General features: G+C 48.0%; 1 protein-coding gene across 5 annotated transcripts in view; it reads left to right on the forward strand.

The window, feature by feature from the left end:
- The window catches only part of epb41a (erythrocyte membrane protein band 4.1a), a 32,545-nt gene extending 17,531 nt beyond the window's left edge, over positions 1 to 15,014 (forward strand). The window contains exons 15-21 of one of the 5 annotated variants that reach the window (XM_030347831.1): positions 1,386 to 1,448; positions 2,862 to 3,032; positions 9,684 to 9,812; positions 10,790 to 10,909; positions 11,573 to 11,653; positions 12,342 to 12,468; positions 13,396 to 15,014. In XM_030347831.1, the coding sequence (XP_030203691.1) occupies positions 1,386 to 1,448; positions 2,862 to 3,032; positions 9,684 to 9,812; positions 10,790 to 10,909; positions 11,573 to 11,653; positions 12,342 to 12,468; positions 13,396 to 13,457 (753 nt within the window). In that variant the 3' untranslated portion in view covers positions 13,458 to 15,014. Of the gene's footprint in view, positions 1 to 1,385; positions 1,449 to 2,861; positions 3,033 to 3,614; positions 3,669 to 4,292; positions 5,742 to 9,683; positions 9,813 to 10,789; positions 10,910 to 11,572; positions 11,654 to 12,341; positions 12,469 to 13,293; positions 13,364 to 13,395 lie in introns of those variants that run through there. The other 4 variants (XM_030347832.1, XM_030347833.1, XM_030347834.1 and 1 more) reach the window with 4 other exon arrangements.
- The last annotated feature ends 617 nt before the right edge of the window (positions 15,015 to 15,631 follow it).

The following is a 15,631-nucleotide window of genomic DNA, read 5'->3' on the forward strand; positions in this document are numbered from 1 at the left end:
TGCCCCTGACTGCCCCTGACTGCCCCTGTGTTGTGTTGTTCATTCTGTGGATGTTTGTTCTCTGGTCTTGTCCCTGGTTCTGCAGACCCATGAATGTTTGACCATTCCCTGTATAAGAGCATGCTACGGAATACATTTTCTCCTCAAACATTTAACTACAGGGCCCTTGTTCTAGTATAAATCCACATTATTACACAAAATTAGGTATAATGTAATTATGCGCTCTCAATGCACTCTTGAACCAGATTAAGCCATTGTTAGTGAAACGATTCTCTTTTAGGCAATTGTCAAACTTTTAAGTACTGTATACACCGCAAAGTGGCAACACTTAAATGAACAGCAGAAGTATCTGACTAAGTTTGATTGGGACACAGAACAGTCAAGGCTCCTGATCCCTAAACAAGAGTATATCTAGCTACCTCTCAAGCTAGCCGGCGCAGACACGGCACTGGTGTTTCCACGGTAACATCGCAGGGTGATGGGACGCCGGCTCTCTTTCTGAATTGGGAACCCATCCATTTTGTGTGCAGCCGGAGACCTTTGAGGCTTCAGCACTAGTGCCACACTCCAGTTGGCCCACTCGTGCCCTTTATAGTGCACTATATGGGCTGTAATATTACAAAGGTACCAATCTGATTCTCTATAGGGCGCAGCACTGTGTAACCATGATGCGAATTAAAAGAGGCGCACAACCGATGTCGACGCTATATCCCCTGATGCCTGGTGGTGTCTTGGATTCATCCAGTAGAGAATAGTAGAACAGTCCAGAACAGACTCAATGCACACCAGATGCCACAGGGGGACCTCTAGCACGTGTTGAGAAGGACTCACGGCCAAATGGAATGCAGCCCAGTGGACACCGATGCATTGTGTCTCAGACACAAGCCGCGACGTCATATATATATGTTTAGATATATATATCAACATGTGTGTATCTATGTATGTGTGTGTGTGTGTGTGTGTGTCTGTGAGGGACATGGACGTGGATGTCATGTTCACACTGCATAGAAGCCCCGTCTGAGAGTGTCGCTCCCATCACTGCGTTGATGCCCACTGCAGTGTTCTCCTCCCCCCGCCCCCCCTGTGAGATGCGGGGGCTATGCAGGCAGCCGGTGCATGCTCCCGGTCCCCCGCTGTCACCCCCTGCCCGTGGCCCCCCCCACGTGCTTCTCAGGGGCGGGGGGGCCGACTGCTCCTCCTGCATGGGGCTGCTCTGTCTTCACAACCCCCCCCACCTTTAACCATAGCAGCTTCATTTGCTTTCCATTATTTGATATACTCAGTCACATCCTTTCTTTTTTGCTTGGGTTGCTGAAGCAGGATGAGTACATTTGCTAATGTCTTCACCCTCTCAAAGAGCCGCCCTCTTCCTTATGTCCCCACAGAAACGAGCTAAGAAACTAGAGGGAGAAACTATTTATATCAGGCATAGCAATTTAATGTTGGAGGTTTGTATTCAACTTCTAGAATGCCCACTTCCTCTTTTAATCTTTTGTCAACTGTTTCTCTGTTTCTCTGTTTGCATGGATGTTGTGTTTTGCATTTATGATTTGTTTTTGTTGTGATTTCTATTTATCTTTCTAGCTACCTAGTTTTCGACTAAACCCTAACGGCCTGGCATGCACTATTTTTCTTTCTAACGCTAATGCAAGTAGCTCCATCGTTTCTACTCCATGTTGTCTTGCTCGTGCGTTGGCATCATTTGACAAATACACCACTAGGAGGAATGCCGTCGTTTCAAGAAGATGCTTCGTATGGCACACATTGTCCAACTCTGTTGAGCACATGTATCTGTAAAGAACGTGTGCCAGTGAGAGCTGTTATGCTGCATCGACCTCAAAGATGTCCTTCTACGTTGCCTTGTCCTTAATTAGCCAAGGAATTCAACCACTGTTTTTTTTTTAAGACAAACTCTTAGAAACACTGAGTTGAAAACACTCTTAGTTGTGTATTTTTCAAAATGTTTGCCAGTTGTTTCATACTGTTTCATGCTGACATTCCTTCTCTCTGGCATTTCATTCACGCGGTTGTGTCCGCCACCTGGTGGCCACTCAGGGTGTTGATGTTGAACTTGACTCCTCACTTAAACGCAGTCCAACCCGTGTGTGGGCCTCCACGCGTGTGTTTGTGTGTGTGTGTTTGTGTGCGCGTGTATGTGTCGGAAAGGGGGGGATTTGTGTGTGTAAACTTTTTCCTTTTGAATTTAAGAAAAAGATCCAACGACATGTTCAACTGGTAATGATGGGTGAACATTTATGTAGTTCGAAGCGTTACTTAGCGTTTAATCTTTATGCAGCGATCTGTTCTGCGTGATGCTGTAACGCCAACCATGTTCCCGCCAGGGAAAGGGTTCTGGTTTCAGAATGTTCAGAAGACCTCTTCAGTAAGTGTCTTCTGCTTCCAGTAGATATTGATTTTAAATCTGCAGAATAGGCAGATTATTAGAACCAGGTTCTTCCCAGCTGGGTCTGCAGGCCTTCATTATAGCTGTTCTTCTCTGAACACTGAACACAGGCATGAATAAGCACAGTGAGTGCCTGTCTTCTCGTAACACACGGTGTGTATGAACCCTGCCATAGTATGTTACAACACCTTCACAGGCCCCAACACCCCCTGGATCACTGCCAGCCCACCCATTCATTCAGAGCATGCGTCGCGGCATGACCCAAACTCAATGCTTGGTTCTCCTGCACCCTCTCTCGTCCTCGCCTGGCTCTGCTGTGTTCCGTCGTCCGTTCCCCGCACTCCATGTCGTCCTCTCGTCGTCGTCCTCGTCAGTTCTCCCCATGACCCTCTCTGCGCCACCCCCCCCCCGGTCTAACCCCCCCCCCCCTCCCCCCCCTGTCGTGTGTGCCATCCAGGACGTGGACAAGACCCAGACGGAGATCATGCGGCACCACACCAGCGTGAGCGAGCTGAAGAGGAGCTTCATGGAGTCGGTGCCGGCGCCGCGGCAGAGCGAGTGGGACAAGCGCCTGTCCACCAACTCCCCGTTCCGCACGGCCAGCTTCAACGGCCAGATGCCGCCGGGGGTGAGTGTCCCGCCCCCCCCCTCCCCCGTACTGCTGGGGCTGATGGGGCCCTAATGGGGCCCTGATGGGGCCGATGGGGTCTGATGGGGCTAGCAGCACTCGTCCAGTTCATATCAGGAGAATAGGAAATGTGTGTTGGGGAGGGGGGGGGGGGGGAGACACAACTTCATGAATTACTTGAGAAAGCGAGCGATTGTTATTATGGGATGAGTTGGTGTATACTTGGTTCTGTTCAACTTGATGGCGCTGCTTTTATTTATTTTCCGTTGCTTTGATCCTCCAATCCAGTGTTATTCTCCTGGTATTTGTGTGTCTGGGGGATATTTATTAATTGTGTTTTCTTGGGAAAATTTGCCTCCACGAACAATAACAGATCATCTATCAGAACGTATGCATAGTGGTCTGCTAGAGAATCTCTTTGCATTCCTTTGTGTGTGTGTTGTGTGTGTGTGTGTGTGTGTGTGTGTGTGTGTGTGTGTGTGTGTGTGTGTTGTGTGTGTGTGTGTGTGTGTGTGTGTGTGTGTGTGTGTGTGTGTGTGCGCGCCTGTTTGCGTGTGTGTGCGTGTGCGTGTGTGTGTGCAGGTAATGATGTCCACTGTAGTACCTGCATACAGCGCCGTTGGTGGCATGTCTGAGGTAAAGGGGCTCGGTTTGTTGTCACTATCTGGTTATGGCTTGACTGCAGTTTGTTAAGACCACCGCCTGGCGTTAAGGACTCAAACCTCATACAGGAATGGACTTTTGTTTTGGAATGGCAGCTCACAGCGGATGAACCAATAGGCAGCAGCTTTTCATTCACTACCAGATTGCTGGCCTGGCCTGTGACCTTTCAGGTCTGCTCCTCCAAACCCCGCCCCTCACCCCACCCTCCTGGCACCTCAAGCTCCTCTCATTGGCTGCTGTTAAGGTTTTTGTAATTCCCTGCTTGCAGTCCAATCGCATGGCTGGGGTGATCGACACTGTACCTGCATGAGTCCTGCAATCACTGAATGAGTTGATCGGCGAGAGACTGACCACAAAAAATATCAAATATATACACATCGATAAATCAACTGAGAACAAAACAAAAAACAAACTGATCCTTCCTCCTCCTCCTCTTCCTCCTCCTCCTCCTCCTCTTCCTCCTCCTCCTCCTCTCCCTCACCAACCTCTGTGTACCTCTTCAATGGTCGTCTCATGTTTTGTGTGTCTGTCTCTCTTCCATCCCGTCATACCCCCCCCCCCCCCCCCCACCCCACCACACTCTAACCCCCCCTGAAGTCCTGCCCCGGGTCGCCCCTCGAGTCTCCGTCCACCGCGTCCTCCTCGCCGTCCCCCCCCCTCCTGCCCCGCTCCCTCCACCCGTCCGGCGGCGCAGGAGGCTCCTTCCTGCGGGGGTCCGCCCGTAGACCCTCCTCCTCACCCCCCCCTCCCCGGCCCGCGGTCCTCGTCCGCTCACAGCTTCAAGATGCAGTTCCTGTCCCAGACCTGACCTGGCAGGCTCCGCCCCCTCCCAGAGGTCACACCGCCCCCTCCTCCCAGAGGTCACCCCCCCCCCCCCCCCCCTCTCAGAGGTCACACGGCCCACACTTATGTCCTTGAATGGCACAAATTGTACACACACACAGAAACACAGAGAGCACATCTTGTTGCATAATGGATGTAAAACTGCTGGGGAAAAACGTGGTTCAAAAAAAAATTATAATCAAGACAAAAACGAACAAAACAACCTTGAACATACACCTTGTGTCCCTGCATGACCCCCACACGTTGGAGGCCCTCCTGGGTCCTGGCCTAGGCCCCGCCCCCTCCAGGCTCACAGCTATGTGATAGGCCGACGGTATCCACGTACAGATCAGTCCGGGAGAGTGCCACGTTGCGGTCCTGCCACCCAGTAACCAGAAGGCCAGCTCCCTTGAGGTTGGCCCTCTCCTCTCTACACATCTGTAAGACATTGCACTGCCACGACGGTTTGCACTAAGCTAACGTTTTAGCCGCCACAGAATGCCTTCTCCGAAACCGCTGCCGCGAGGGCACGGACCGTTGGCCTCTCGCTGTCCCCTCACTCTCTCTCTCTCTCTCTCTCTCTCTCTCTCTCTCTCTCTCTCTCTCTCTCCCTCTCCCTCTCCCTCTCCCTCTCCCTCTGTCTCCCTCTCTCTCTCTCTCCTGCCACCGCAACCGTAGTATGCTTCAGCCAATCCCGGACGTCCTCCCGCTGTCCTAGTGCTCTCTCTGTTGAACTGTGCCCAACCCCACAGGTTCACCTTTCTTTTGGAGCAAAAACAAAAGAAAGTAGGAGGACTCCTCTGTTTCTGTGTGGATACCTGCTCCATGCCCTCCATGGATAGGACTAGTACTGTGGTGGCCTTTGACCTGGCCAGACGTGTTTATTCACACAGGTGGAGGTCCCATGTATCTGGTCATACTCCAGACGGAGACAACATTGGAGAGGTGTTTTGAACGATATTCCCGCTGCAATTCCTTATCCATGCAAAGCATTCCTTGCTTATCCACACGCGGTCCCCTTTGCTAAGTGCTCCAATATAATATCAAATGTTGCTTTCTTTCATCATGGTTTGAATAGGTTTGTAAAGTCACTCCGCATAGAGTGTGATAAAGGCGCACTGTTAGCTAAGCTAAGCTTATGAAACGGTACGGATCCGCGCTGGGGCCCTCTCTCTCTGACATTTCAAGCCTATAACTCTCCCCTTCCTCTGAGACCACATGCACCCCTGCCCCACCTCCTCCCCTCCTCCTGTGTGCCCTGTCTGTCTGCCCCCCTCCCCCTGTGTGTCCCCTGTCTGTCTGTCTGTCTGTCTGCCACCCCCCCCCCCCCCCGTCTGTCTGTCTGTCTGTCTGTCTGTCTGTCTGTCTGTCTGTCTGTCTGCCAACCCCCCCCCCCCCCCCCCGTCTGTCTGTCTGTCTGTCTGTCTGTCTGTCTGTCTGTCTGTCTGTCTGTCTGTCTGTCTGCCACCCCCTCCCCCCCCCCTGTCTGTCTGTCTGTCTGCCATCCCCCCTCTTGCTCATCCATCCACTGTGTCTCTGTCTCTCTTGGTCTCCCTTCGGGCGACGCCCAGCGAGGCAGGAGTCGCCCTCTGGCCGCGGCCGTGCACAAGGTAAGAGTGGTGAGCGCGTGGGGGGCCCCGGTCCCCAGGGGCCCGCCCCTGCTCTGGAGCCACGCCGCCCACGCCCCGGCCCCGCCGGGAGAGAGCGAGGAGGCGGATAGTGAGGAGGAGGTAGTGGGAGCGAGGGCGCAGCGGGAGGAGGAGGAGGAGGAGCGAGCCCCAGCCCGGGGCCACGCCCTTAGGGTGCCCGTGGGGGAGGAGGAGCCTCTGGGGGCCTGGGGCGGGCCCCGCCCGGCCAGGCTGCCCCAGTCACGCCTCTCCTTCCTTCTGTCCTCCGGCCTCCTGGTGCTGGCGCTGACCATGCTGTGGATGATCTTCCTCTGAAAACACACTCACTGGCACACGCACGCACGCATACGCGCACGCACGCACACACACACACACACATCCTGTAAGGCTGAACCCGTGATGATGTTAGAAGATCAGTACAATGGTTCAGTCTGTGACCCGTATCCAATCACCGGCTCCGTATATATACCCTGCCCCCCCCCCCCCCCCCCCCCCCTCATACACACCTTCACCCACACTCACACAGCGCTGTGTCCGATCCACGTTAAACCCAGTGCGGCTAGGACAACCTGGACTTAAGAGACATTTCTGCGCTCTATAGCGACCTGAGACGGACAGTCGTGGTGCAGGAGGTTAAATAGCTATTTCCTGCTAGTTCTGCAACATACAATCCTAAAACGCTCAGCCATACTTAGCTAAATGTTGTCGTCATGCAAGATCGAACGTGACCTGTAATGTTTAGTGTCACTGGGTTACCCAAGTTCTGAAATGCTGAAAATGATTTTTGGACTTTTGTGCATAAGTTCTGGGTTTTGGACGTTGAACTTGTTTTTGTGATGTATCCACACGCTGGTCAGTGATACTTGTGGATCATGCAATGGCCTTAAAGCAACGCTCCTCACAAGACTTGACGGTGGTCTTTGTTTACCTGAACCCCCAGGGACCAAACAGATAGAAACATGGTACATATGTTGCTTGCAAATCGAATCTGTGTGGTTATAAAATCACTGCCCTGCCCCTTTCCAAAACTACTGGGATGATGTAGAAGTGTCTGAACAAAGAGCTTTCTCTGTTCTGCTCTTTGACACTCATGTTTTTAGTGGTAGATGAAATGCCAAAATGTTGTATTACAGCCTTGTGAACAATACAAGAAGATCTGTTCTTGACATCGATCTCAAATGATTTAATTTGGCTCCCAGTCCGTCTAGATCACTCCCAAAGAACTTGTTGATTTAGTTTTCATTTTGTGATTTTACTGAAAATGTTGACTCTCAAGATTGGGAGAATGTCCATTGGAGTGTTTTTTTCGAATTAGTATTTCTAGTTCAAGTGACAAGCTCTTTGATGATTATTCATATATTATTTGCATTGAACTAAAAACTAGGTTGGAAGCCATGCAAAAGACACACGCAGAGACTCTGACATGAAGACACAGAGCGCAGTTTCTTGGTGGAGGGACGTTAATAGAGATTTGATGGATTGAATGCATATAGGTGGACTCTGGGAACTAATTGAATTGATAGATGCTGCATAGTAATTGTGTTGTTTATCTTCTAAACCTGTGAAGGATGCATGCCCGTATTCCTACATGTTCTAAGTGTAGCGTAGAGTTCTTCAACTTTGTTCCCCTTTCAGGTGGGTCTAGAATTCTCAGAATTACAGTATGAATGGAAAAACAATAATCTTCATTTTGTTGAGGTTCTCGTCCTGACACTAAGAAATGCTGTTTTGTGAACAACAAACACTCAACATTTCTGATGACATCCCTGCTCAGATTCTTACCGGGAGCTAAGCAGCTCGAATTGAACATATTACACGTATAAAACAGAGCAGCCTCCTGCGTTTCCTTGTGAGTCCTACGGTCTCATCCCGGAGTGACCTTTGCTTTAGCATCTTACACCAGAGCCACGTCCCGCTGCTCTGTGAACACATCCCCAACGCTGACGGGCTCAGGCAGCGGCTCGCCCCAGGGCAGGCGGACAAAATGTCACTCCAAGGACGGGAACCACAGCACAGTGAGCAGCAGAACAAAAGAAAGTGTGTCCTATATTTTAGAGACTAAGACTTCTCTGTACTTTCACTGTGAAACATTTATAAAGAGACCACTATCAAGGTTTTCATTTTTTTATTTTTTTGTCTTATTTGGTCAGCAGTTTCCTTCTGCCCTTTTTATAGGCATAACTTTAGTTAAATAATGATTAGTAGTGGTCCACAAGTGAACTGGGAGAGGCGGTCTCTGATGAACAGGTTATTGTGAGTGAATGCTGACTACAATGGGAGCCAGGCCACTGTCCCCTGACACACAACACAGGAGCAATGGGGCTGACCCTGAAGTCTGCAGTGTGTTACGAAAGGCAATCCCTCATTATCCAACAATACAAAGAAGTGTATCAAATATGGAATGTGTAAATATATTGATTTATGTCATATCTGGTTAATGGTCAGTGTTGTACTAAAGATACCAAATTAACATCTGTTCATGTCTTTATTACATATTATGGGATAGGTATGAGCAGATTACCAACACGAGGCACCCTAAATAAGATAATGCACTCCATCTCTCCATCTCTCTCTCTCTCTCTCTCTCTCTCTCTCTCTCTCTCTCTCTCTCTCTCTCTCTCTCTCTCTCTCTCTCTCTCTCTCTCTCTCTCTCTCTCTCTCTCTCTCTCTCTCGCTCTGTCTCATCTATATATAATCTATATATGTATATATCATCTTTCTGTCTCTCCATCTAACCCCAACCCTTAAGATCACAGAGGGGATATTGTATATTGATTATCATATCATTAGAACGGCCATAAGAGAGATCATTAATTAACCTTCTCCTCCACATGCAGGTTTGAGATGAAAGATGAAAAGTTACATTCAGAAGAAGTCTTGTGAACTGGGGTTACTTTCAAGCTCCATCCTCGTCCCGTCGGGAGCTCTTATTTTGAAAGCTTTGCCCTAAAGCAAGCCGTCTTACTAAAATGAGTCACTGCTGCAGTAGACCTTATCTAGTCTCTTTCCAGCCAGGACTTCACAATATACTTGGCTTCTACTTATGATTTATCTATTTATCGATCAAGTTTTCACAGACTCTGTGTACACCTGTTGTCCTTTAAGTGGATATTATTATTATTATGATGAATTTTTATAGCTCAACCCCTTATTGCAAAAAAAAGACTTGTCAACGACATATTTATTCCCGATAAACAGGTTTCCAAAAGGTTTGACACCGATTGGCCCTTAGGGGGCGCTGTAACTCGGGGTCAAGGTGAAACGCTTGACCCCGAGTCACAGCGGGGCCCAAGGGCAGAGCAGGTCTGAAACGTGGTGAAGAGGCCTTATGCGTAAAGTTTCAGTTCAAAACATGCCAATATGAAGAAGACTAATATCGTTCTGGAATAAGTCATTGGTTGGTTTCGCGGAGCAAACTGAGACCCTGAGTCTAGCAGCGAGTTTGCCCTGGAACACTGTGTCTAAGTGTTAGTTTGGGGGGTGGATGTGATTCCACACAACGTCGTGACTGTGTGTCTCTCGTCCCCTCTGCCGCTAGTCTCCAGTGCAAAGGACTCAAACCATCACCATCTCCGACGTCACCAACTCTCTGCGCGGGACGCTGGCCAACCAGGACGTCCCCATCATGCACACCGAGACCAAGACCATCCTGTACGAGTCAGCGCAGGTGAGGAGTACTCTGGCTGTCAGGCCACCAGCCCTACTGGGCTACAATCCAGTCTCCCCCAGTCCCAGGGTGTGTTACAATCCAGTTTCCCCCAGTCCCACTGTGTTACAATCCAGTCTCCCCCAGTCCCAGGGTGTGAGGCATGTCTTTAACTGATGACGCACCCATCTAGAGTTGATGACACAAAACTCACACTTGCATTGCTTATCTATTTTTTATATTATAGCCTATTGAAATCGTATTAATTCATTTTTAGACAAATTTCATATATTCAGTTCTTTCAGACGGACGGCGACACACAATGATATCCGCGATGATGAATTCAGTCTGACGTTAAATTTTCCCCCTTTTTTGCTTCCTAATCTCAATAGCTCATTGATTTCATATTAGTCCTATTTGTAACACATTGGACAACGTTTCACAGATAAAGCCACACAATGTCCTTGATACTAGGAATAAATCATGTTGAAATCGATTACAGCGATCTAATAGTGTGAAATATTGTCTTTACACCAAGACTAATCTAAAAGAAATCAATTTGATCAAACAGCTTTATTCAACAAGCTACTTTGCATTGCAGGAGAATATAGTGAAAGAATTAGGACGGGCGCTTCACTACCAGCAACGAATAATAATGAATCAAGCCGTTCAGAGCTCTAGCCACACTCTTAATGCTTGGCGATGCCTCTCATACAAGAAGGCACAGTATATTACGATACAATTCGTAAAGGCCAAAGGGCAGGGGGAAAAACGCCCCTAGTGGTTCTGTATGAACCACTCTTAACCACGGATGGTCCAGCATTAGATTTAAGATGATGATGTACCTGACAGTCTCAAGGACCTAACTTTAAGGCATACAGGGGAGATCATAGCGGTAGTCTGTATCCCAGAGCGTCCCAGCATCATCAGAATGGACTGACTGTACTTCATTGTCGTAGCTGCACGATTCCAACTCAGCGTCGTCTAACATCGAAAAGGTGTCTCTCTCACAGTCGGCAGACACCATGGGGAACGAGAGGGACTCCACCCTGCTGCTGAACGCCCAGACCATCACCTCAGAGACCGTCAGCCGCACCACCACCACGCAGATCACCAAGGTAGCCCCACACTGCTCGCTGCACCGCCGTCTGGCCAATCACAATCAGGCAAACATTGGCGGGTCGGCTTAGCTCAGGAGGTAGAGCAGTTGTCTTGTAACCGAAAGGTTGTTCAATCCCCAGCTCCTCCTAGCTGAGTGTTGATGTGTCCTTGAGCAAGACAATGAACCCTAACTGCTCCTGACGAGCTGGCTGTCCCCTGCATGGTTGACTCTGCCGTTGGTGTGTCAATGTGTGTATTAACCGATGTAAGTCGCTTTGGATAAAAGCGTCTGCTAAATGCCCTGATTGTAATAGTAAACACACTTGTTAGTTCTGTGATTCTGTAAGCATGTGTCTGCTGCTTGGGTGCTTCCTGGATTGAGTATTTTCACCGAGCCATTGACTAGGTGACTCACTTACAATTTGTTGCAGTGCTTTGAGCTCTCAGGGTCTTTTCCCTAGAGCCCCATCATCACTGGCCCTCGGACTCTTCAAACATCCACCCCTCCTATTCTAAAACCTTTTTCACTAAAGTTTGAGGCACACAGAAAAGTTTGACTGAACTTGGATAAGGTTCTGTTCCAAAGATTAGGCCACTTCATCCACTTCAACTGTTTTGGGTACTGAAGCATAGCGCTGTAGTGCGTGACGGTTTGTCGCTAAGCTGTGCTCTCCTTGCAGACTGTGAAAGGAGGCGTCTCAGAGACCCGTATCGAGAAGAGGATCGTGATCACCGGGGACACAGAGATCGATCACGATAAGGTGAGGTGCCGCTGACATCTCTCCCTTATCTCTGGTGTCTCCCGGCCGTGCGCTAGTTTCCTCTCTGCTAGCTTTCTGTAGCAGGTTAGCACTGTTGCTAGGTGCTAGGTTAGCATTGTAAGAGGGCTGATCTATTCAATTCGATTTTATTTTATTTTGTGTAGCCATCACCATTACAGTCTCAAAGGGCTTCACAGCCAAAATATTTATGGCAGCTTTCATGCCAGGAACTCTCTATTCTGCTTATTAAATAGCGGATGAACGTTTTCATTGAATACGGTAAAACCCAGAAAGTACCCTGATGAATCCTTCCGCAGTGCAGTCTTATCTTCTGCTGCTTCACCGTATCTGTTGATCCTCAACTTGAGCGGACCACGTGTGCTTACGTTTTGAGGCTCTGCATTTACATTAAGGGCATTTTGCTGACGCTTTTATCCATAGCGACTTAGAACCACTCAGTCACACATTCACACACCGACGGTGGGGTCAACCACGCAGGGCGACAGCCAGCTCGTCAGGAGCAGTCAGGGTTATGTGCCTTGCTCAGGGAAACCTCTACACTCAGCTAGGAGGAGCCGGGAATCAAACTAGAAACCTTCCGGTTAGCAGTCAACCCGCTCCACCTCCTGAGCTACTGTGGCCCCTCCTGCCCCCTCTTATGGCTCTGTGTCCCCCCCCCCCCCCCCAGGCGCTGGCCCAGGCCATCAAGGAGGCCAAGGAGCAGCACCCGGACATGTCCGTCACAAGGTGGTGGTCCACCAGGAGACGGAGATCAGCCCGACTAGAGAGGCCCGAGCAGGCCGGGGCCCTGGGAGGTAAGGGGCCTGGGGGTCATGGGATAGCTCAGTGGAACATAGTCGTTAATATACAAATTAATTATTATAATAAATAAAATGTTGTTTGTTTCATATACTTTTTTTTCTTCTATTTTTCTTTGCTTAACATTGAGTAACATGAGAAGACAGCACGTTCTCCCTTCAGTTGATCTGCATGGCTGTCATGAGAAAAACGTCATTTGGGTACAATTCATCTATATAAATGTAGATGTTTTTTGTATTTCTGGAACCCCTACTTCTATTCGTGATAGCACCAAGACAGCAGGACACATTCTTTGGCTATTTAATCCTACCTGGCTCAATAGCTCTTTGTGACTGAGATTAGAGAGGCATCAGGAACGCCATCATATGGCTGACGACCGTACACGCATTTGAGCTTCTGAAGAGGGATTGCCCCTGATCATTTTAAACAGCGCCATTGACGGTCCCAATTATCGTGTAAACTGTGCGTTGGCAATTCTGCGTGAGTCAGACACCTTTAGCCTTAGCTCTACTATAGACGTGAGCAGGAGAGCCCAGAGCAATAACACCAAGCCCAGCTGCTGGTCCTCCTCTCCAGGCCTTTCCACAAGGCCATTAGGGGCTGGAGGCGCGGTGGAGCCATGCCCATGTGGCTTTCATTTGGGTTCTGTTAGTGCGGTATGAAAGTGTCCACGGCGGTCTGGCAATGTGAGTCCTCTGTTTACTGGCCGGCCCACTCTGGCCGGTAAACACTGCGCTGCTGGTGACCATCCCAGCTCTAATGTTTGTGTTCCCCGGGTGTTTACTAACCAGACTTCCTATTGTCTCTTTCTCTGGGTTCAGCGGAGTCACAACCATGTCCTGGAGCTCGGCTCTCCTGCCCCTAGCGTCTCCCTTCTCCCCTCCCCCCCCCCCCCCCCCCCCCCGGTTTGACCCACCGCCCAGGACGCCCCTCCAGCCAGACCGCAGGCAGGACCCCCGCCCTGGCCCTGGAGCCAAGCATTTGACCTGCCATTTGTTTTCTTTTCCTGGAGTTTCCATTGAAGATGGATGGTGTTCCACAACATGGCTGCCTAGTATTGCCCAGGATTTCCCACAATCCCTCTCTTCTCTTCTCACTGCCACTGAATTGATCAAAGTTCAGTATTTGGGGGTTTTCTAACGAGAAATGAAAGTACGACATTTGTGAATTATTTCCTCTCCTATTTGTCTGGAGATTTTAAGAAATTTTCAAAAGGGCATTTTGGTCTTTTAGTCTTATTTTTATACTGCTTTTCTTACCACCATAATTGCTAATCTGTAGCGCTGGGGTCAGTATTTTTATTACCTTCAATCGTGTGAGGTGGGAATGTGGGGAATTTCTCTTCAGATCTGTTGAACATGTCATCAAGAAGCAGTAGATTCCTAAAATCATCACACTCCAAAATAGTTTGGTGTCATGTTGTACAGTAAAAGTATATTTTATTGTCCCTCTTAATATTTTATTGTCCCTCTCAATGTGAAAAAATATTTTTCGATATAAATGTCACTGACTTTATCAGACCAAAATGGTGGGCCGTTAAACATGTATCCTACTTTAAAGTTACGTCGTGATAATCTGCTAAATTATCGTTATCATCTTTTACTTATTATTTTTCATATTTATTGAGTTAGGATCCTCTCTCTAGATTCAGACATTATCAAAAGAACAGGAGACGGCAGTGTTATTTATTTTCTCTATTTATTTTCCCTCTCTGACTTGTCTTTGTGTATGTGTTTAACATTTTAACGATAGTGTTCTTGTAGCAGCGGAATGTAGTTTCATAGTTTTGTATAAGGCTGAACACAACCCCAGCAGTATTCGTTCTCATTGGGCAGCGTTTTGTGCCGCAGTTATATTAGTTACATAGTTGCATTTCTACTTTTCTACCAAAGGGGGCAGTGTGTCCTCATCCACAGAGGTTCGAACAAATCAGAGGGATTGCTTTCACGCTTCAACGGGCTAGGGAGTTTATATAGGATGAATGAATTATGGCAGAGTTGATTCGCAATAAAACATTCATAAAGTTGGTGAAATGCCATAGAAAACAAAAGAAAAATATAACAATGTGGCAAATCACTAACACTTTGTCCACGTTTTCCTTTGAGAATCTCTATAGGCCAACAAAACATGTTCACAGTTACAATATGATGATTTTTGTATATGACAACAAAGTAAATCAATGCCTTTGAATGATTTTTTTAAAGTAAATATTGCTGAATCTCCTGTGAAAGACACACTGTCCTGTAAAACAGTCCATTACGGCCCACACATGCAATTTGTAATGTTTAGTCTACTCCTAAAACATGTATTTTTGTTGTAAATGTGTTCTTTGGTACAGAAACCTAATGTGTCATTGCTAACTTATTGTGCTGTTTGCCATAATTGCGGGATTTACCTTTCACTTTAATTTAAACTCACAGTAGTAAACTAGACAACTGAGGTTTATAAGAGTTTTTTGTTATTTCTTTCTAAATGAAAAACACTGTTAATGAAGCGTAATTAAAGAACGCCATGCACTGAATAAACACGTGTAGAAACCTCATCCCTTCTCACTGATCCATATTTACTTGGAGCTCTCTGAGGGTCTGCATACCTTGTTATTCTAGCCAACATAAGAGTTATGATGTTTCAATAATGTATTCAATTATTTATGTGGACCAAACACGATCCCCAAAATGACATGAGCAGTGAGCTGTGAAACAATGAGAGGGCAAAAGCAAACACAAATAATGTGTTTACAAAAATAATATGTTGATGGATTCAGCCTATTTCATTACGAGTAACAAGTGCATTCAAGCCAGTGCAGGCCTCTTAAACCAACATCATGTAGGACCTGTCTGCAAGACACACGGTGGATTATGAACTTCTGAGGTCACCTGACTGGCACTATAGGAATTCAATCATTCAAATCCTCAAAGAAAAATGATTTTTCAGTCGTAATCATTTTAAAGAAAGCCCATTTCCCCAGTGTCTCTTTCAGATCAATGATCAGAGGAGGGCCTGTGGGGCCGGACCCCGGGGCCCACGGGGGCCCACTGGGGCCCACGGGGGCCTTATACCACTCAGATGACCTCAGACTGGTTCTCTCTCAGAGGACGTTGAACTGAGAGTTTGTGGCCAGGCTAAATGCAGTGATGTGTCATTCTATTGACGTTTGTC

This window comes from Gadus morhua, chromosome 22 (assembly GCF_902167405.1).
Source record: "Gadus morhua chromosome 22, gadMor3.0, whole genome shotgun sequence".
In the NCBI taxonomy this organism is placed as follows: Eukaryota; Metazoa; Chordata; class Actinopteri; order Gadiformes; family Gadidae; genus Gadus; species Gadus morhua.